Source organism: Phasianus colchicus, chromosome 15 (genome assembly GCF_987193195.1).
Source record: "Phasianus colchicus chromosome 15, bPhaCol1.hap1.1, whole genome shotgun sequence".
Lineage (NCBI taxonomy): Eukaryota > Metazoa > Chordata > Aves > Galliformes > Phasianidae > Phasianus > Phasianus colchicus.
Genome location: NC_143450.1, coordinates 15169920 through 15192531, shown reverse-complemented (window position 1 = coordinate 15192531; position 22612 = coordinate 15169920). Strand labels below are relative to the sequence as shown.

The following is a 22612-nucleotide window of genomic DNA, read 5'->3' as shown; positions in this document are numbered from 1 at the left end:
CATTGTCATCTTTACATTAATTTGGTATAAGTGATAGCCTAAACAATAAATTCACTATTCCTTATTAGCTAATTACCTGGTTGCAAGTCCCAGCATTCAGCACTTTAAGTGAATAAGTGGATGTGAATTATTCATTTCATGGGAACTGCTGTAAAGGGAAAGAATGAAAAATTCTAATTCTGAAAGCACTTTCATGTACAAGCAGCAAAGACACAGGAAATTTAACAGCAGGCAGATGTAGGGTCATGGGCCCATACATCCCTAATATTTGACTTCTTTTTGCTCTTTTAGAACATAGTATGTTGTTGCCAAGCTATCAGCAGAGTGGCAAGAAATTTTATGTCTACTCTTGTATTTACATTGATTTCTTTTTTGTTTGTGATTTTTTTCCCCCAAATACATTAACAATGAAATGGTAGCACTTCAAGTGATGAAAGCTGCTGTTTAAGTAGACTTCAAGTTTTCCTGCCTTCTTATCAGTCCTATGATAGCAATCATTTAACAAAATGTGAAATTCTGATCCCAAAGATCAGATTGTGAATCTCATCATTAAAATAGAAGTATCTGTAAGAACATGGCAGTTTTTAAACGTGCAGTTTCTCTGGGGCAGGCACTTATGCATACAATAATGGCTCTGGAAGGATGTTGAAAATTCTATGGCGTTTTTTAAGGCTGCAAGATAGAAAGTTGTACATAAACAGCATTTTAGAGAACCGGCACTCTGGGATTTTAAGCATGATGATCCCCTACAGAAAAGTGAGACTAATCAGCATTTTATTTCACTACAAAAATATGACAGCCCACCGCAGGTAACGATGCACATCAGTCTTCTGTATTTGTAGTTCAGAGTGTGCCAAGTTTTCACTTCCTTTCTCAAGCCATGTAAATAGTGAGGATCAGTAAAGCCCTTCTAGGTCCGGCCTTTCAGTTTTGTCCTGTTTCATTATAAAATGAAATGATCTGGAAATCCACCTGAAAAAGTAGTTAAGCGTTGTGAAATTTAGACACGCTAACAAATTACCAGCAGCAGAACATGCTGAGTTTCAAATCATCCCACAGCCCGAGGAACTGCTAAATTAATTAGGTTGATACAAAACTTGGAAGAGGAGCTACTGAGACAATCTACTGATGGGGGAAAGAGGGATCTTTCTTCTGAAACAATGGTACTGCCACTTTGATGCCACACAGTTCCAAGCCCTGAAAAAAATGTCCGTGTATTAGCAAATACTGAGAGCCCATAGTAAGAGCTGCACACATCCTAATGGCCATGTCTCATACAGATTCTTCTATGTTCAAGGAGTCTGTTATGCTTAATAAATATCTTCTCTGTTGTTGATTGTTCAGCACACATTAAAAGCCCTCATATTGTAGTACTGCTTTGGATTTTTAAAAAAAAAAAAAAAGGAGGAGGATTTGTGGCCCATTTAAAAACCTATCGGGCATGAAATTGATACTATATGAGGAAGAGAGAAATGAATTTCCTCATTAGAACTTGCGCATTAGTACAACAGCTCTTGCCGTAGTTTAATCAGAGTTCTTATGATATATCCTCACAGCTCAGTTATACCAGGCCTGCACACAGAATAATGCATTCAGATACTGATATTTCCTTTCATTATGTTTTTGAACATATTCACATTTTTGTAGGCAAGTATATTTTCTATGAAAGAGCAATGCATGATTACGTACGTAGTTGAATTAAATACCCTGAATTGAAACATCAACTCTCTGCTTCCAAAGTGAGCGTGATGTCATTTTGTCTTTCTGCACAGCTTTCTCAGCCCTTTTTTTTTTTTGTTATAGAGAACACCTGTTTGTAGTGATGTAGCCTTACTGAAATCTTGATTTGCAGATTAAAATATTCTTCAGAAGAAGCAGTGGGATGCATAAATCAAGATGAAATATAGTTTGTCTTCCCTTAACATCATGGCGCATTTGTATAAATTGAACTGTTTTTTTCTCCTGAATATGAAGGTCATGGTTAATGTCTTGCAATCTTCTGTCATTTTTCTGTAAGGATCTTGTTTGAAACTGGAAAAGCATCTGATATTTGGATTTCCTTCCACTCAGAGATCCAGTACTTACCTCTCAGGCTTTCTCTATTGAAAGAGAATTGTGAAGTCGAGAAGGGAGAGCACATACTGGTAACATTTACATCTTTTCAGGTCAAGACTGAGTTAAACCATTTCGAATTACAGCGATGGTTCTTGGTAGTGTCCACCCCATCTCACATCCCCAAACCACTGTAACATTGTTCCTTGCTTTTCACAATGTTCATGTCCCAAATTTGGGGCAACGCCTCCAGAAATGTCTGCAGACAGATCAGACAAATTGATTCAGGAAATATTACATGTATACATTCCCTGAAAGATGTAAAGCTCAGTTTCCAATTCCATTGTTACTTTATGTTTGATTTATTCAAGGTGACTGATATGTATGGCTCTTTGTTTTATTAGGACTCCATATTTTATCTTTGTTCTAATAAAAAGTAGTATGTACATCACGAACCCTGAATAATTCAGCGTTACTTCACAACTCAGAAAGCTTACTCTTTTTGATGGCATTTCTTGCCTATGTAATTCAGAAAGCAAGCAATTCTCTTATGAGCAGTTGTTCCTCTGTTGTAGAAGTGTATTTTAGCTACCATGCTGTGTGCAAAGTTACAGAATTTGCTGTTATATTGCCTGAGGCGACCTGGGCTCTTTCTCAGTGGGAAAAGGACAAAATAGCATTTTAGTTATTCCAGGCAGTTACTTGAGTGTCTGCAAGCAACTGCTCCAAGTTTAATTCTTTGTAAAGGATCTTTCTTCGGAATTATTTTAGCTGGGTATTAGGCAAAGGAAATGTAATTTCTCTTTTATCAGATGGTGTCTTCATCAGTGTACAGGTTCTTTTTGTTTGTTTGTTTGTTTAGAAAAAGAAAGCATTCTGATTGAACTGTGAATTCGTTTAAAGCCTTCTAAATGTTGTTTTTGTGTTTTCTCAAAAAATAAACAGCAAATGCTTATCAAGAGACGGACTGACTTGTCTCGGAATGCAGAAATAAGAGTAGCATTTTGGCATTGTATACATTTGCCAGAGAATCATAAAAAAGTTAAACGCAAAGTGTGTTGATTCAGCAGCAGCTCTGTGCAGGTGATGTGTTGTTGTTGAAAATTAATGTTGAAGTCTCAAAACCAAGCGAGGAATTAATTGTAGGCTGTGTGAATTAAAGGTTGATCACCAGTTCCCATACTTCTGCAGCAATTAAAGTGGAGCAAGAAAAAAACTTGTAGAAACAACACAATGGTTTGGGTCTTTTTCTTCTGTCCTTCTCTATGTGTTGATTTTTTAGGGTGCTCTAGTCCTACAACTTCATATTTTGGATTGCTATCCTACCACAATCCACTTTAAATTCCAGAGCTAATGCTTTAACTTATCACCACTTTGTCTTCCAATGCATCTGACAGTGTGCTTTTCCACTTCTGAGGTTAGCTGCCTATTTTACCTTTTCGTTTCATTCTGTGCACAAAAGTCACCATAGTCCTGTTGTTTAGAAACTCTCAATCCCCAGATTTCTGCCTTTGGCCCAATCCCAGCTATTGCTGGTAAATAACCACAGAGCAGAGTTAATTCTCAAAAATGATTTTGTAGTTCATGAATTTTCATCTTTATTTGTTTCACATTAGAGAATTCCTCTTGCAGTGTAGAGTGAGAAATTGTATTAGATATTTATTGCTTTTTCATAAAACTGGTTTCTGTTAACTCATGCTAGATGAAGGAATTTTCTTTGCTGTATTTATATTTATTGCACTTTAGAACCATCCAGGATAGGCATTTATTTCCCATTCTATTCCCTTCTGGATATCAATTTATCTAACTAAGCAATTGTCCATACAGGAGCTTGATCTTTTCCTGCTCAGGTTATTCCTCTCAAAAGTAATAAAGCATTACACAACAATCAACTACACTAGGCAGGCTCTAGATAATTTGTATTGTTGTATTCTCTGCTGTGCAGATTGCTAGACGATGTACCAACCACAAGCAGTACCAGCAGCTTTCATTCTGCAGGCTTTTCGTTTGATTGGCTCATGGCTAAAATGCCTGTAACTTCCTAATTCTGGGGATTTCTTCTCACAATAAATACTATACCTCTAAACTTTTTCTATTTTTATCCCTAATCCAGGGATATTCTGCAGAACGTTGCTTGTCTTGCAAAGCTTCCCACTGTGGTATCAGGTTGACAACAACTCCCATGTAATAGGACTAAAAACACTTTTCATAATGAAATCCATCTTTGAAAAATCTTTTATTTTTGTGTTTGTTTTACTCAGTGCACACTAAAACTAATATAATACGGAAACAAATCTTCCTGTGTTGATGTAGAAATGATGTTTTGCCCATGTTTCCATGGAGACAATCAGACTGTCATAAATGAACATGAAACGGCTTTTAGTTCTGCAGAATTTAGCTGCTTTAAAATGATTACATTGCAGATCAGTCATATTCTGTGATGCCTTCCAAAAGTCCCTGGGTGATTTGTAAAGACAGGTGAGTATTACTGTCCCCATTTTAAATGCTAGAAAACAGAAGGCGACACAGAGAAGCTAACTCATTTGCCACAGTCATAGAATCATAGAACATCCTGGGTTGAAAATAATAATCATCTAGCGACAAGAACACAACATAAGGTTGTCCTTTCCTTCTTGCCCAATGTCTGGGCCATCCTCTGCACGTGAGTTCATGTGCTAAGAACAAGAGTGAAGTTGCTCACTCTTCCAGGACACGCTGTTTTGAAGCACGCTAACAGTATTGTACCTTATAAACACAAAATGCACTCCTGTATTTTACATTCCACAGTTGATGATGTTTGATGCCAAATTCTGTTTCACGTGTCTTAGCATATAACCTATGGGACACGTAGAGATTTTCTCATTTCCATGGCTGAGCACATTATCTAGTTCAGTGGAGATAGCCAGGGTGCCTGGCTGGGAACTGCTGTACCTCTATTGCGCTGACTTTCCGCCTGCCGACAAACAGATGACCTTGTCAGGTTTCCATACCCAGAATTCTCGTTATGCGCCTATCTCTCCATAACATTGTGTTAGGAAATAATTATAATTGTGCCTACTAGAATGCTGATTATGAGAATACTCATAAAAACAATCCTTTGATCCTTATTTTTTGTTATTTCCAGCAACATTCAGAATTTGCTTCTGCACTGCATCTAAAAATATACTCATTAACATATATGTTATTCATGAGATTTAATGACATAAAATACATACTGAGCAATGATAAAATTTGATTGGTAGGAGATGTTTTTCTAGAAAGAAGAGTTCTATATGCGGAGATATTTATTTCAATTATATCCTGTGGATTTTTTTCTACTCATATTTCACAGTATTACAATGCATTATAGTTTTTAATCAAAGTTGGAAGAATTCAGTATCTCAGAAACTATCTATCCAAATCAAATCCTGATATTTTTTCCCCATTATTTTATTGCTTCAGTTAAAGTATAGATTATGACTGCTGCAGAGCTGTTGAGGAAATGTTTTGTGAAATACGATGCAACTTCTCCACCTGAGCAAATCCAACTACTTGTTTGTATTCATCTGAAATGGGAAAGGTGTGTCTCTAACTATGCATGAATAATTCAAAATATTACTTTCAGAAGAAGGCATGAACTGTTTTATTTTCAGTTGGCCTTGGAGTAAAATAATTTGTATTAAATGAAATCGCACTGAATAAATGATTTACTCCAGTGTAACTAAAAGCAAAAATGGTCTAGGTCAATTTGTGGGATTGTATAAATCTCAGAATTGTATCTGATATTTCAGAGTTACCGTGGGATTGTCAACTATACACATTTTAAATATCTTTTTTTCTTTTTAAATAGTTTTGATTATTGTTATAAATTTTACATCTTTACAGTTTATATTTTCAATATTTCGCCATTAGCAATGAGAGTTAAGTCTTACTGGCTTCAGGAGAGAGAGAAATGAAGTTGTATTGTGGTACCAGGATCTGGAGATTGGGAATCACCCAATATCATGGGACCTAAGCTTGATCACACATAGGAAAAATGCAGCCTCAGCATCACACAAAAGTAAAATATGACTTACAATTATTTCACAGCTGATGATTTCTACCAGTGTGGATATCCACGTGCTTTCTCTCTCTTGGCCTCACACTCATTTGCTAGAAAATTGAAAGTATGAGCAAGCATCTTTTGGTCCAGAAGTGATACAGGGGTGCTTGGAGGCACCAAGGAGGAGGCAGACTCATTAGTAGCTTTCCTACAGAAACAGCTATGCCTGTTTTGGCAGAGCAGTGGAAAGCTGGTAGGGTGGAGGTCATTTAGAGCAGGTAGCAGGATGCCTGGTTTTAGAGATGCTGGGCTGCATCATTATATGGTATCTTTGTAAAACAAGAACAGAGCTGAGGCTGACCAAAGGAAACAGCCATGCTTTTAATTCTACTCCTATGCTGTGGTTCCATTATTATAGAACTGAGTCCTCCTGTAAGGTGGAAGCAGAGGTTTTTCATTTTCTCATGTTCTACCAACTAAAGATTAGAATGATCTGAAGCTCCCTAGTGCTATCTCAGGAAGCTTGATGCTGCATCACTCCAGGGGCTCTTGGTACACTGAGACCAAATCCATAGATTTCCTGTCATTAAACATCTATGGAAGCTCCATGAACCCCTGAGAATGGGGTTATTTTTGTACCCTTAATACTTCCTGGAATTAAAAATGGAACAGAATGTCTGACTGATGTCCTTCTGTCTGTGGTTTTTTTAGGTCTGTTTTGCCTTCACTTTCTCCTTATGTAGAAACACAACTCTCATCTCTAACTCAGCCGAGCAAAAATCATCATACAGCCAAAGTGTTTGGAACTTAGAGCAATGTTGTGGCACTGATGCCAGGTTATACTTTATCAAACCATTGTAAGTGGTCTCTGCTTGCATGTTGGTTGAACTTGTGCCCTAGAGGCTGGAGAGTTTCTTGTACAAAGTGCACCCTGTGATAGCTGGAAAACAAAACAAGTACATAGCTGGATTTGACAGCTTCTTTTTTTCCAGCAGATACATGCTGTTTTTTTTTGTTTTTTTTGTTTTTTTTTTCAGATTCCAAAGAAAGTGTTGGAAAGATAAACATGCCTAAGTATGTGAAATATTAAAAACTTGTCCCAGTGTAGAGAAATATTTGAGATACACTTGCAATATATTGAGATATAAATCATAACTATTCATTGCCAGAAATCAAACTAGGAGCTTCTTGTTTGTGATTCTTTAGAAAACCAGTTTTGGTCTTTTCTAGTCTTTACATGTGTCTTTACTAACCAAACACCTACATTGATGCTTGTGACTGATCATTGTATCCACCAGTGGAAGCACATTTCTTGGCTTACACTTTTCTCTTTTTTATTCTTTTCCTTTATTTTCACAGCATCCAACTTCTGTATATTTTTCAAGGAAATCTGTACTTCTCAGGTTCTTATCTTTGCTTTGGAAAGGAAATCTGTAGACCCCTTTAGAGTGCCTTCTGACCTGCACAGCCCTTGCAAATGTCAAAAGAAATTATATGTCAGTTATATAAGGAAAGATTTTTGGAAGTGCTTGTAAAAATGAAAACTGATGTTTCAACAATCTTCAGCCTCTCTCATCTTAGGGTTCTCCAAGCCAAAGCTATGCAAAAATACTATGCAGTGCTGGCAGTTTAGGATGTTACTGTTTAAGTGCCTTGAGAAATCTTATTTACTGAAAATAACTCTCATACATGTCTGAAACATGCAGGCCCACGGTAATTAATTTTCAACTGAATTGATTTATGTATGCAAATTGCTCTGAGTAATTACATGGAGAGAGAGCATGAAAGAGAGAAAGAGGGGCTTAAATATCTGAATGTTAATTGAAGACATGTTCTCCCCTAGAGGTGGAGGAGGGTTAACACCAGTTTTCTCTCTAATGAAGCACACTGATTTATGCCAAGATTCACAGAAGCAGAATTTAAAAATTGATAATCACTTGCAATTGATGAGGGAGGGTTCATATTCTCTTATTAAGTAACACATTTTAAAACCAGAATTATTACCAGTAGCAGTTCTGAGAAGCAATGTTACTCTCAGCTCCAATAAACAAGGTAATCTTAAGCAACTCAGTGTGGCCACTAACCTGTAAACTAGGCTTACTAACCTGTAAAATAGGAAAATATTATTTTCATAAGGTTGTAGGCAGAAAAAAGCACAAGGTCATCATCTAATTTAAAGCTGAGCAGAAGGTAAATCTATGGAACAGATGAAATGTTAAAATCAAAACTTCTTTTAGCCATATGTTAGCTATCGTGTGTTGAAAACATGCTGATTTTCAAGCAAAAATCAAGGGCAAAGATTGGAGAGTTTTTTATTAATATATGCTTAAGCTGGCTTCATGGCTTCTTATATGTTTGCTATAGGACAGTTTTCATGGAGAACAGAATAATTCCTGCAAGTCACTGCTTAGCTGCTTTGATTACATTTTCTCTTTGGTAGAGACAAAGTACTGATTTGAAACTTTTCCTCTTGGATCTGATGTTCACCATTCACTTCTTGCTTTTTGTGTGTGGAAGCTGGGTAAGGATCAGCCTTCCTCCCCTTCCTCCCTGCCCAGACCTGCTGTCCTCTACAGCTTTCTCACTGCCAGGCCCTACCTGCTGTTTGCACACCTAGCTGGAATCAATTAATACGTAACGACATTGGAATACACACCTATAATGTAACGCATCGTTTAATTGAAAGGCTTTGTTATATTATCAGTGTCTTTTGTCTTACAATATGCCCCAGGATCTTTGTATTGAAGACAGCAGGTCCCATTTTCCAGTTCATCGTACCTTTCTCAACAGATGTTCTTCTCATATACTGAGAATGGTTTCAAGGGGATTTCATAAAAGCGACTGTTTTTGACATTTCATTACACAGAAGTATTTTTGTCATTGAGTGATGATAGTACTTATTGTTAGGCAGTTTTGAAAACAAACAAAAAAAAATCCCAATATTTACATAATGCCATTTCTTTTTGATTGTGTAGTTTGTTTCAGCTCCACTAAACAGCCATGAGTTTCAAATTATTCTCTTCCCCCAAACAAATGGTCATAAAAACAAAATCAAGCTCATAAATCTTGCTGGGAACGAGTCATACAGTTTCTGCAGGATTGCACATCCATTGCTGTAACGCTCTGAGAGTATTTATTTGTTATCACCCTTTTGAAGTCAAATGAGTGAAAAATAAATTTATTGTGATTAACACGTGACCCACGGCTACAGCATAGCCTTAAACAGCAACTTCTCCCTGTACAGCCATTATCTGAACTACGGAGTTTCCTCCAAGTCATAAGTCTTCTTTTATAGTGGTAATATATACAAATATGAAATGCAGTAGAAAAATATCTCAAACGCTGTTGCTAGGTCTTTGTCCAACACTGATTTGTGTTGCTGACTCACAGCCTCAACTGGAGGGCACACAGAGGAGAAAGAAAAGTGTGTACAGTTCAGACACAAATGTCCTCTGCTCTCCTCTGTGGAAGCAGCAAGGAAAAGGGTTTGGGATGCAACTGGTGTTCATAGTCCTTTCAGCATTGGAAAAAGCTGCCAACGTGCCATTAGGAGGTTGTTAACGATCTGATGCAATCTTTGTGCTTATTTTTTCCCAATTATTCTAATATGTCTGTAATGGAACCAGAGAATTTTAACATAATTTGAAGAGATATCTCATGTTCCTATGCATAATTAAAAGCTTAACTTAAAAAGAGAAATGCAAATCTTCTGCCTTTTAATTGCAGGAATTCTGATTCCTGCATCTTGTATAAATGGGCCTGGCATAGGTTTTGGGTCACATTATACAGGTGAAAGCTTTTCCCTCGTACACTGCCATCAGCTGACTTGTATTGCTACTAGACCAAGAAAGTACAATTTTCCTACAAATTGTTGTAACCATTGAAGTAGAAACTTCAGGCCATCTAAATATCTCTTCACTTCTGCCCTTCCAGATGGGAAGAGATTTCAAGGTTCAGGATACCAGGACAGAAAAGTTCCAGAAAACAAATGTTGGTAGTAGAAACATCTTGGTAATAGAAGTGATAAATAGTAAGACTTCTGAGCCAAGATAAAAAGCCAGCAGTTTTCAGATGACAAACTTCCGAAAATGTTCATACTGAGACATGCAGTACTGTATTTCCCTATATTTCAGCCAGCTGTCCCCTGGGATGGATCCATACCCTTGGAGATCAGGTGTGCAGGGATTGGAATAACATGGAAAAGATTAGGACAGGAAGTCATGGAGCCTGGACTCACAGAGTGACAGAAGGACTGAGATGAGTTTCCATCAAAATATTTGTGTTCATGCAAAACCTTTAATTCCAATTCTGTTTAAACACATATCCCACCCAAAAAATTTTGGACCTATCTTCAGCCACCATTAGGTCACATTAACTAACCAAATCACCTTCTCCTGCAGTCTCAGCATAAAGGAAAACTGGGAAATATTCACATAGTGCAAGTAGGCTTAAGATGTTTTTGTTATTCTTGCCCACAAACCCAAATAACTTCATGAGGACTCTAGCATAGAAAAGGGATGGGTGTGATTTTTAAAGCTGATAAAATAACATCTATAAAACAACTTAACTTTCATTTTCTCCCCCTTGCTCATCTTTCCACTTTCATTTTTTTTACTTCTACTTTTGGCTCTTCATTTTCAAAAACTTTGTACTCATTGCTTTAGGACACAAAGAACTCTGATGACAAATATGGTTGTTATGTTTCATCTTATTCCCAAGGGTCTTTTCTTCTATAGATGATGAGCATCTGCTCCTAGTCATGTAGAAATCTGATTAACAAGGCATGATCTTTGATTAGCATATTTCAGAAATTGCTTCTTATTAAAACTTCTCTCCTTAGGGCTTGTCTGGCTAAGCAGTAGAACAACCTTCTAAACTTATTTAACATGTTGAGAAACTTGGCAGACATACAAATCCCTTTTTTGACCTTTCATATTCAAATAGGTCATACATTCTGCACAAATAAAAAAAAAAAGCAAAAAATAATAATCTAGATTGTGGGGGTTGTCTGCTGTCTTCTGACAAAGTCCACAGTTTTGCTTGCATTTAATAAACTTCTTTGAACTGGTTGCCTATAAAAAATGATTGATTGCATTTTCACAGTGTGTTCCATTTAAGAATCTCCATTAGATTATCCATCAGGAATGAAATAATTCATCTAACAAGTGCTTAAAAGCCTTATTTATTCTTATTGCCAGCATTATTATTATTCTTATTTTCATAGTTTAGAAGCAAGATACTGACTTGAGAGTTCTTAGGCCTGATTTTAAAGGAAATAGCTACTAGTGTTTCCAACCACATCCATTACGATTGCTGTTCTTCAAATGACATTTGTCCTTTTGAGTGGGACAATTTTTTTATTTCCAAACCAGCTTTTCAAGGTTAGGATGAAAATAAGCATACCTGTCCTATCTGCACCATGGGTGTGACTTGTAGGTCTGCAGCATTTTTCATCTAGGATGTGTCACAAGCAAAAGCAGACAACATGCAGGTGTACTAATACAGAGTGGCTAGACCAGACCAGTGGCTAACCAAGTTCTGCTCATTAATGCTTTTCTTATAGATATCTGCCTGAGGCTTTATTTCAGTCTCTGGTGAGAGCTGAAGTAAAAGGATTAAGAACGTATGTCTCACCCCTGCTGTTCTGTGGGGATGTAATGAGCAGTGGATGGGGGCTGGTGAGCTGGGACCAGGATCACTGCTTCTCCTCATGTGCCACACAGGCTGTACAAAAGACACCAAAAACCAAAAGCAAAGCACCCCTGAATTTTCAATCTCTGGTCTTTTAGTTGGACACACAGGCTTCTCAAACACTCTCTCTGTATTTTCCTCGTAGCAACTCTTTGGGTGTTGTTGATGGGTTGCTTGTGGTACAGGACACAGATGGTCTATTCTCCTTCCTTTCTCACTTTTCTATCAATTTTGATGACTTTTCTTTTTTAAAGGAAGAAAAAGAAGTTTTTAATACTTTTGTTTTTGCAATTTCCTGTGCCTTCCACCAAAATAAATACATGTACACTGGTGATGCTCAACTGCCCATTGAAAATGCATGATGGGTGTTAATGTGGTAAGAGTTTGTAGCTACTGCTGTTTAAACCAACACAGAACAGCTGCAAGGCTTCAGCACTGCAGGAGAAACAGAAGAATTATCTGCTTGTTGGGTATATATTTGCTGTCACATAAAGAAATTCGGTGCTTAGCAAACCGAAACTTCTTGTACTTCAAGTAGTACCATTTGAAAGTTTCTCTGAGCTTCATGAGTCATCATAACTTGCAGTAGGATCTTTACACGGTTCCAAAAATGAAACTGAGTTACCCAATTCATAAAATGACCCATCGTGTGGGAAGGAAAGGGGGAAGGAAAATGGATTTTAAAGACACCTTCCAGATGAACAGAAAGTTGAGTCTATGGCAAAATAATATCCAAAAAAGCTTATTTAAAAATCAGGGTGAAATTTCTGTGTACGGCTGTGACTTCCCTTCTGAGTATTCACATAACCATTTTTGGAATATTTGTAATTCCTCCTGGCAGATACAACTTATTGCTGGTCTTTAGAAGCATCCTTTTGTTAGAGAATAAATTTAGATAGATAGCCTTTCAAATAGAACTTGATTGCAGAAAAGTATTTATAAGAGATTTTCCCTGGTGGGATCAGTGCTGTAATTGAAGTGGTATCCAGTATAGCACTGTATCGCTTCTCTTTTTTCATTTGAAAGATTACCAAATCAGCACTCATTTAAGGCAGCAGTCTATAGAAACTTGGCAGGAGCAGCTCGGTTTGCACGTAGGCAGGGCAGCAAATACTGTCTGCCCTATTGAGCTTCTGTTGGGCCCAGAAGAATGCTACAGGGCTGCTCCTCCTGCACCAGCATCTCCCCTCTGCAAAGGAGCAGCTCCTGCCTCCACTGAGTTCCAGCTCTCTCACTGTGAGTGCTAAACAAGATAATCCTAAAACAAATCCTAATTTTACCACCTGAGTCCTCTGATACATGCTTAATACCTTCACTTATAAGAGGAGAGGGAAAGTATGTGTGCAGCTCTAGCAAGACTCAGTGTAACACACCATGTTCTAATTTCTTCACTGACTGTTAAGAGAGATTTTTGTGTACGTAGAAACAAATAAAGAAGTCCTCAGAATCTCACTGCCTCTTTTCAGAGGGTGTTCACTGTATTCAGGGGGATTTGGTTCATTGCCCTATATGGGAATTTTTGCAGGAACCTCTTGTTGAAATATGGCAGTGGGTCGCTGTGATGTTTCAATCTTCAAATAAGCTTTTCACATGAGCAGTGTGTGTGCACATGCAGGTGTTTGTGTTCATCCTTGTGTTCTATCCGAGTACCAGTTAGGGTAATTATTTTGTTTCTGCAGTCCTTTAAATCTGTTTTGCATTGTCATTAGGGTACAGCATTATTCACTCCTTCAGGTCCACACTGGAGAAAGAGACAAAGCAGCAGTGATTGCTCCTCGAGGAATAAAGGCTTCAGACCAAAGCTGGAGTGCAACCAGCAAGTGGTGGAGCATTGGGTAGCGTGGGATGGAGAATAGGGAACAACTTTGGAGGAAGAATTTTCCTTAGGGAGCATGAACAAAGACAACAGCTTGGACATATTTGCTCTGAAGTAGTAACTCATCACGCTCACTAATCCCACTTCCAGCAGAACTGCTGCTGATAACAGTTGTGTGAACGTCCAGGATAATTTTAATGGTATTATTGTCACTTGTGGCTGTCTTTTATTCCATCATAACTATTCTGTGAAATAAAGAGCATAACAAAAGATTATTATACCAGAACTTCTTCCTGAAGTACAATGTTATTTTTAATGCCAAGTTATTATCAGAACCCTATTCAGTAATAAGAATCTTTAAGTATTCCCTCTATACTTCCACTTACACACCTCCATTTACCTTACAGTCTGCGAACAATGGCACATACTTCAAAGTTGCCAAGTATTTCCTCAGGACACTTGTAATCTGTCAGCCACAAGATAACTTCATATGTACTTCTAACTTTTTTCCTCTGTGTTTGTTTTTTTTTATAGCTCTCGATCCATCCAAAGATCCGTGTTTGAAGGTGAAGTGCAGCCCACATAAAGTTTGTGTCACTCATGACTATGAAACTGCCACTTGTGTAAGCCGCAAGCAGCTGGTACACAGGTAAGGGAACTACATTGTCTGATGGCTTTATGGCTTCAGATGGCCAGAATGATGGCAACAAGCAAAATGAGAAGCAATTAAAAAGAGATTATTACAGATGAACTTTAAAAAAAAAAAATAAATCAAGCTTCTGCTTAAATTTGGTAAGGAACCAAAAAATGGTGGAACTTTGCAGAGTATTTCCCTGGGAAGTCACATAATTACAGAAAGCTCCACACTGTATTGTTGATGACTGAATTGAGAGCAAATGGAATAATTTAATATGGTAAGAGCTTTGGCCAGTATGTTCAGATTAGACCACAGAACTTCATTGAGAGAACTTATAAATGAACAAAGATAAGCCTACCAAGCACAAGTTGAAATATGCTACAGTCAAGAATGAAGGATATTATAAAGAAATTCAGAGGAAACAAATTAACATTGCCTTTCATTGGAAGGAGAACAAGCTATAGGGAAACTAGGCTTGAGTATCTCCAGAGTCAGTCCAAGAGCCAGAAAAACTGAGAAATAAACCCTCTGTCTTGCCAACAGCTGTCAAATAAAATCTGTACTGCTGTAATGAGCAAATGTGATTGGTTTGTCTGTATAATAAGACAAATTTATTGTGTTGCTTTTAGTACATTTGAGTAAATAATTTGAGAACTTATCTCCAATTTATTCTCCTGTTTAGAAGGGAAACAAAAATTTTCCTGTAACAACTTACATCCCTAATTGTGATGGCGAGTGAAGGCTGCAGTTCATAACTCTTTAAGCAGAACTAAATTCAGGATGATCTGATTCCCCACTGCCAGTACTACATCTCATCTTATCTCACTACTACTTGGTTGAGGAAGCTAATCCAGTGGAAAAAATATATATATATTATCTTAGATTCACAAAACAAAGTTAATGGTGTAATGTGCATGAGACAGTACATTTAATCTTCAGTTTTCCATAAGGAATGAACTCTTGAAGGATTTTAGGGGTACTGTTGTGTGCAGAGCTTACATTCTGGTGACATTTTTGGCATTATGTAGCTTACATTTTTGAATTGAGATGGATTTAAAGCACCTGCATCAGATAGGAGTCTTCATGATATACAGATATAAATGTTGAGCCAGATGCTTTCTGAGCTATTTTCAGTATGTCCCAGAAGTGGTCAAAATGGTGCACAGTAGTGGATAGAGGAGGAGCTGAATATCCCTCTTTTCCAGAAACCAGGCTATATTTCATGTGATCTCTCTATGATTCCTCCACTGCCTGCAGCTATTTCAGATAACCTTTGAGTAGCACTGTGTCTATGGAGATGAATAAAAAAGTCTTGAGAACTTACTTTGAAAATTTTCCAAACAATTTCCAGCAAGTTTTGTAGAACGGAAAGAACTAGTGCTGAAGTGTGATAGTGCCACATATGCTCCAAGTGTTTCAGTGTTTTTATTCTCAAAATACCCAGCCACCATTGCCTCGAGGGGTTGACACGTCAATGAGATACATAACCAGGCCAAATTCCCTGCTATCTAACTCGGTGGAGTGACACCACTGAAGATTTTCATCTTCAGTCCCACAACTTTGTGTTCTTTATTCAGTGCCTGACCTGAATACTGTTGTACATCTGTCTCCAGTCATATTAAAGGATGCGTTAATCAGGAATAAATGCATTATAAAAGGTGGAGTTGCACCTATTTGAAATCAGCAAATGCCTGAATACATTAGCATGGGCACACGTGTACTAAGAGCCACCAAATAACAGAGCGCCGTTGTGATTGCCTTGCCCATCCACTGAGCATTTGGGTGTGCACAGAAGGATTTTCCATTTCATGCATCATTATCAACTTGCTGTAGTGGCTTTACAAAGCATGTAGGCTCAGCAAAAAGCAATCATGAGAGCAACATCTTGCGTTATTGCTGAGGCATCCAGACAGAACTCCACTGATTTGCATCACCTGATTACCTGGCCCACTGAATAGTTGCAGCCCAAGGAAACTGCATTTTTCCAGGCATAAGGCAACTAAGTCTGAAATCACCAGTGACAACACAATGTTATTGCTGTTTTATTTCCTTTTTGCTAGAATACACACTTTTAAAAACTACTTCAGGAATACGATAATAGTGTAAAAAATTGAGTTAAATGGAAACTTGTTATTGTGTACTGAGACCCTGGCTGCATGATGGCTAACTCAGTCCATAGGGCCTTAGGGCATAGCTCACTGCATCTGGCAGCACAAATATCATCTATTTCACTAACAGAGCTGAGGCTTTGATGCCACAAAAGTTGGACCCGCTGGCCCTGCAGTTTGGGAACATAGGATGGGTCCATGGAAGGCTGCTCAGTGCAGGTGGATTGGGGTGGCTCAAGCCCCAGAAGCTGTCTAAACCCTCCTGGGCAGCCTCCTCCTTTCCTCCCAGCCACATGCACAGCCTTGGTACTCGAAGATTGGGAAGAAGGCATTTTGAGAGGTATTTCAGACAGATAATAGAGTTTTGACAGCACATCCTCTAAGGCGTTTACAGTACAAATTGGTGATGTCATTTAGAGAAAAGGCAAAGAAGATAAATTTGAAGGAATTCTCTTATATGCTTAATAACCCTTGGACTAATGATAGAGCTTTTCTAAATCTTTTGTGTGGATTAAAACTCCTTTCAGTTTGGACATGATCTATGAGGAACAGTCTTTATTAGTTCAGTTTTGCATGTAATGCAGTAGTTAATATCTCTCAAAGATCTGTCATGCATTTGCAGTCCTGTAAACCTTCTTGCCATTCGTCTCAGCTGGCTTTGCTAGTATAGCTGCCTTTGAGGAGAGATGGTACTCTTGGGTTTTTTTGGAAAGAACAGAGTAAGCAGAGATGAAAAACAGTGGCCACATTAACATGGCCAGGGCGTATTGCTTTGTTCAGTCCATTTAGCTGGCAACCAGCAATTAGCTCATGGCTGTAGTGTATGTCACTCACAGAGCTAATCATGCAACATCGCTGCTTCTCTGCTGTGACTTAGAAATGCAGCTATTTACTCAGTATCTCCTCAGTCCTTTTATTGCCACTGCTGCTGACAAAAGAGGCCACTATTGACTTCTTCACTCTTTTTTCTTTTTCTTTTTTTTTTTTTTAAGATCTGGACAAGATCCCAGATAAAACATCTGTTCTTCTAAATTTCACATCAAAGCCTTGTTCTGACCAACACATCAATGTTGGCAGATTCACTCAGCCACAGTGAGCAGGCAAATCTCCTTGTCTTTCAGCACAATACCTGCTGTTGGTACTCCATTTCTGGCCCTGTCAAAAACAAGTCCTGCAGAAGATCCTCATATGTGAAACTGAGCATATTTTACTTCTGCTGCTCTGTGTGCTAATTGTGTGCTTCAGGTTGTATCCAATTCAGAAGGGAAGGAAATTACTAATTGCAGGAATGTCAGTGACCCACCTGCTTTCACAAACTGCTTGGGAATATTGCAGAAAATATCTTTGCCCACAACAAATGGCACTTTTAGGTATTTCTTGGAAAGTTGTGCGTGTATGCAGAACTTTTAAGCAACCTTATTCCTTGATGTCTGTACGCTAGTCCAACAGTTGCCCTTTAAAATGCGCTAAATAGAGCCTATAAACCCTGCCCCTGCCGTTTGATCTGCTCTCTGACTTATGCTTGCCTGTATTTTCTCTTGCTTTCATGCTCTGCCAGCACTGCTAGATGCTAACGAGGTGCTGGCACAGCACCAAGGGCTCCTCTGGGGCTGATGTCTTCCTGCACTGCAAACCTGACTCCCACATTTCCAGTGGCCTGACCGAAGGGAGGGAGGGCTTGTTCCTAAGCTCGTGGCGTTTAATACTGAATGATTTATGTGGTCGTGTGTATTAAAGCCTGAATGCATGAGCAATCCATATGATGTGCTGTAACAGAATCAGACCTGGGAGATGATTAATTAGCTCTGGATCTACTAATAACCACTTTGTTCCCTGTTTAGCCTTGCTGTGATTACAGGTTGTTTTGGTGGGTTTTTTTTTTCTCTTTTCATTTTCATGCTGATTCAGAAAATAATTGTTGTTCATTTGTGATTTAAGTACAGTTCAGGGGAAAAAAAAAGCATTTCACAAAGGGTATTTTAAAGTGTAACATAGTTCACATTCCTACTGATATGTTTGTGCTAATGGTAGGTGTTTGACTGGGTGTTTTCTCAAACTGTAGGACAGAGAACTCAGACAATAATAGGGCAGGACTATTCTGTAGTTTATTCATGATTATTTGGCTTTGCTTTTCTCCATGGAGGCTGTCCAATTAGCTTTTCTAATAAGCTTTTATGACTTTGAAATGTTCTGAAAGCAAAGTATGACTATTTCCAACTACTGTGCACAACGCTACTTTTCCTTCAGCTTATGCTGAAGTGGGCCAGGATGTATCTCACTAAAACACCATTCTCCCCTATTTGGTTGAAATCTTGGCACTTCTTACTCAACTGGCAGATGCCAGACAGTCAAAATTATATAGAAAGTTTAGAAATTTTGCCATAACAATACTGTTCTTTCAATTAATACTACACCTTAGCTGATGAAAAATACAGTTATTTTCAGTCTCTGCAGTAGGACACAGCACACTCATCCATCTGTGGTAGGTGCTGTGCCAAAAGATGTGTTCTGGGATACTGAATCCTGCCTGGAGAAACAAGGCTCCTCAGTGAGCAATCCATAACTTTAACAATGAGATGTGGGACTCCTCACAGTAATTCAAGATAATATTTCTCAATGATAAAACCATTACAAGGATTAAGTAGTAAATGTACACACTGGACACAGAAAACTTAAATATCCAAATTATTGTTCATATCCCTAAAGCTGTTGGGATTTCTTTTAAGTTTTAGGGTGAATTCACAGTTGTGGTTTTCTTGTGAGCACCAAACAGACTCTTGTTGATTAACATTTTCAGAACGAATAGAAGACAACTGCTTAGTCCAGAGTGAAAATGAAAGCACTTGACTGTTCTTTTGGAAAAAATAAAACACACTATTCCAAATTTGTTGGGTTTTGTTCCCATGTAGCAATGCAACAATGTTTACTTCTGTCTGCAAACTGCTTTGGAGTCATTAAATTTAATTTTCCCTGAAAAAAAAAATGTTTTCATGCACGACATTTTAACATTTTATCCACTTTTAATGCTACACATTGATTTTTCTAATTTACTAGTATAGATTTTTGCCTCAGAAGAAAGAGCATAGAAATATTTGATTAAACACACACTCATAAAAACCAACATATTGCATTAGGTTTTTTTCAATAAATATATTGTACTGGGGAAAATGCCAAAATTTGGTCTTTGTATTCCAAGGGTACCTCTGACAGTCTTGGAGAATTCATTTAATCCTCTATCAAGATAAATTCTGGAGATGAACAGAATGGAGAAAGTGCTTGGGTGTTTTTTTTTCTTTTTTTTTTTTTTTTTTTCTATTTCTTTTTTTCCCCTCTTTTCTGTAATTTACAAATTATTTTGCATTACTCTGTGAAATCTTTTGTTCTTTCTAATATCTAATCACTCACGGTACATTGCACGGTTTAACTGCAGCTCATGGTGTTTATCCAAAAAAAAATAAATGAGAATCCAGGAAAATCAAAAGAGAATGGAGCCTTTGAGGTCAGAGCAAAGCACATCTCCTAATGTGATGTGCCAGTGGTGTGCAAGTGATGTGTACAAGTCTTTGGTGAAAATTTGAAAGCTTTGTAAAATATTTCATCTCTGGACCACCTGTCATCACAGGCATGGCTCTGCTACAGATTGAAGACCTTGCATTTTGCAGCAGAGAGGTTATAGATGTGTGGAAATCAAGAATGTTGTTTTTTCTTATGTGGGCTATGTTGCCCATTAATGGGACAGAAAGCACGTGGTATGATGCACCATCAGTCTACAGATGCTCAAGGGAATCGCTGAATATTAAGGGAGAACAGTGTAAGAGCCTGATACTATCCTTTATCCCCTATTACAGTTTTTATTTTTTTTTATTTGTATTGTGAAAATTTTGATTTAAGTATGAACTCCCAGAGGTCAACAGCTTTTCCTCCTAGACAGTCTCTTATCTTTAACAACCCGGGATTCAGGCCAAGAAAGCTTAAATATTGGCACAGCACTCACTAGTTTTAAAAGCACATATTACTCTACTAAACAGGATAATCTGTAAAGCGTAGGTCTCATTCTGCAAGGGGTCCATTTCTCAGTTTCAGCCTAGGATAGATTACATTTAACTAAAGAGTCCATAGGGAGTCTGTGGAGAGACTAGCTTTCATCAGTCAAGATGAAAACTCCCTCCTGAATCGTGAGGCTAACTGTCTTGCTGCCAGCAGTTTCTGCACAAAGCTCCTCCAGGTTATTATTTTCTGGAGGAAGCTGTCCATGACCTTTGTCTTCAACAGAGAAGACTTCATGTACCTACTTGGCTGTTTTCTGACTTTCTCCAGCTCAGCACTGTTGAGTTTGGACTATTTCAACACACATAAAGGTAAGACCTCTGAACATCAGCCAGTGTTTGGAAGGAATGGCTACATGTAGAGACCTCCACTTTTCTTGACTTTGAGTATTGCATTCATCTTTAAAGCTGAAGTCAAATACTCAGAGACCCAAGCATTTTCCTTGTTTTGCATTATGCATTTTGATGTTTCGATGCATTTTCAGACATTCACAGAAAATTGCAAATTTACTGAAGTATGTTCAGGCAGAGCAGATATCTCCTGTGGAAATCGTTCAACATCTGACAAGAGGATTGTCACCAACAGCCTTTCTGCATCACAAAGCCAATTAGCCACTCTGTACTTCTCTTCCCAGAACAGTTAACTCATTGCTAGTCATGCTTTATCAGCTTTAGAGCTCATTAGAGTAGTGCAAGGTGACTGTCTCCTATTGGACATGAGGAGTTTTTGAAATATAAGATAGCACACAGCTCTTTTATAATAGCTTTTAGAGAGTGTAGACCTCATCATTGTCAGCTTCGGCAATGGAAATAGATGAACTTGTTCCTGCTATCAACAGGGGTTTTACTTTTTTCATTCACAGTCACCGAGCACATGGCTGTTGAGGTGGATGTCTTACTGCTAAGGTCATTGTCTTTGACTTTTCAACTCCTGTCATACTGTGCTCTGCTTTACCGTGAGGATGCTGCAAGTACAAGAGGAAACACAAGGGTCACTGAGACATTCTCCTGCTGCACAGCTCCTTTTAGAACAATATCAGAGCACTCATTAAAAAACAGACCAATGCCTCTGGATACCTCTGCTATCATCAGAAAGTTATTACACCGAGCAGAATAAGAAATAACCAATTACCTTTCATACTTTAATTAACATTTGTAAATATTTTATTTTGTGCAGTCAAAGATTATATTATTGGATGGATTGAATATTGCTTTCTGATATTCCTCCTCATAATAGTTCCTTTCAGCAGTATATAAAGACGCACCAGAAGTGACTTCTTGGTTCATTAAGTTCAATCCCTCTGCAGTGGTATCATATAAACTTTTTCATTAGCCTACTGAGTTCTATCTTAAGATGAAAAGATTTACTGCCCCTCTACACCAGCAGGAAGAATCCTTAGCATCAGTGCTCTGATCAGACACCTGCTAATTTTTATCCTAAATTTATTCAAAGCCAGCTAAAATTTCTGGAGTTTTCCTAAGTGGTTCCTCAGTATTTATTTTGAAATAATCATCTTTGCTGGTTTTGCTAGACTAAGCAAATGTTCTTACTTTTTGCTCCTCATAAAGAGAGCTTCCTTATGACAGTTTTCCTCCATAACAGAGCTAATTGGGTTTGACTGCTGAGTTCAGTAAAGAAATAAAACCCAAAATTATCACTTCATCATCTCGATATTTAAAGTCTTTACACATTTTTAGATATAATATTCCCTCTGAGTTACTGATTATTGAGACTTTATTCTTAATTTCTTAAATCAATCTCCTCTTTAACTGCCTGTTCCACCCATTCCCTGCTTTAAGTCTCCTTCTGTGGGCCATGTACCATATTTGCAATTTGGAAGTCCATATTGCATTTGGGCTTTCCACTGAACATTCTGAATAATAATTCTGCCTTTCATATTCTGTGTATCTCTGGATGGATATTCAGTCCAGAGTTGTGTTACCTATGTTGAATTTGCTCTTTCCAGGATTTCTACATAGCATTTTGCATGTTTCACCCTGAATAGAAACATTACATTTAATTCAAACTAAAATAAATTTCTTAGGCTCATCTCTATTCTTCCTTTGCTATCCATGAAGTATCCCTGAAGTACTCTGGTGGAATCTACAGTTTTCAGCATTGAGATCATAACTTCATCTCCCACATTACAAGTGAGGAAACTACAGAAACACAGAAGGCATCCAAACCCAGTATGTTTTCCTTATTGCTGACCGAGACTTGTATTTAAGCTGATCTTTATA

At 37.9% G+C, this 22612-nt stretch overlaps 1 protein-coding gene across 1 annotated transcript in view; it reads left to right on the top strand.

Annotated features, from left to right (window-relative positions):
• SPOCK1 (SPARC (osteonectin), cwcv and kazal like domains proteoglycan 1) overlaps positions 1 to 22612 on the top strand; it is a 257135-nt gene that overhangs the window by 129710 nt on the left and 104813 nt on the right. Inside the window, exon 4 of the mRNA XM_031598373.2 lies at positions 14115 to 14229. Within this exon, the coding sequence (XP_031454233.2) occupies positions 14115 to 14229 (115 nt within the window). The remainder of the gene's footprint in view (positions 1 to 14114; positions 14230 to 22612) is intronic.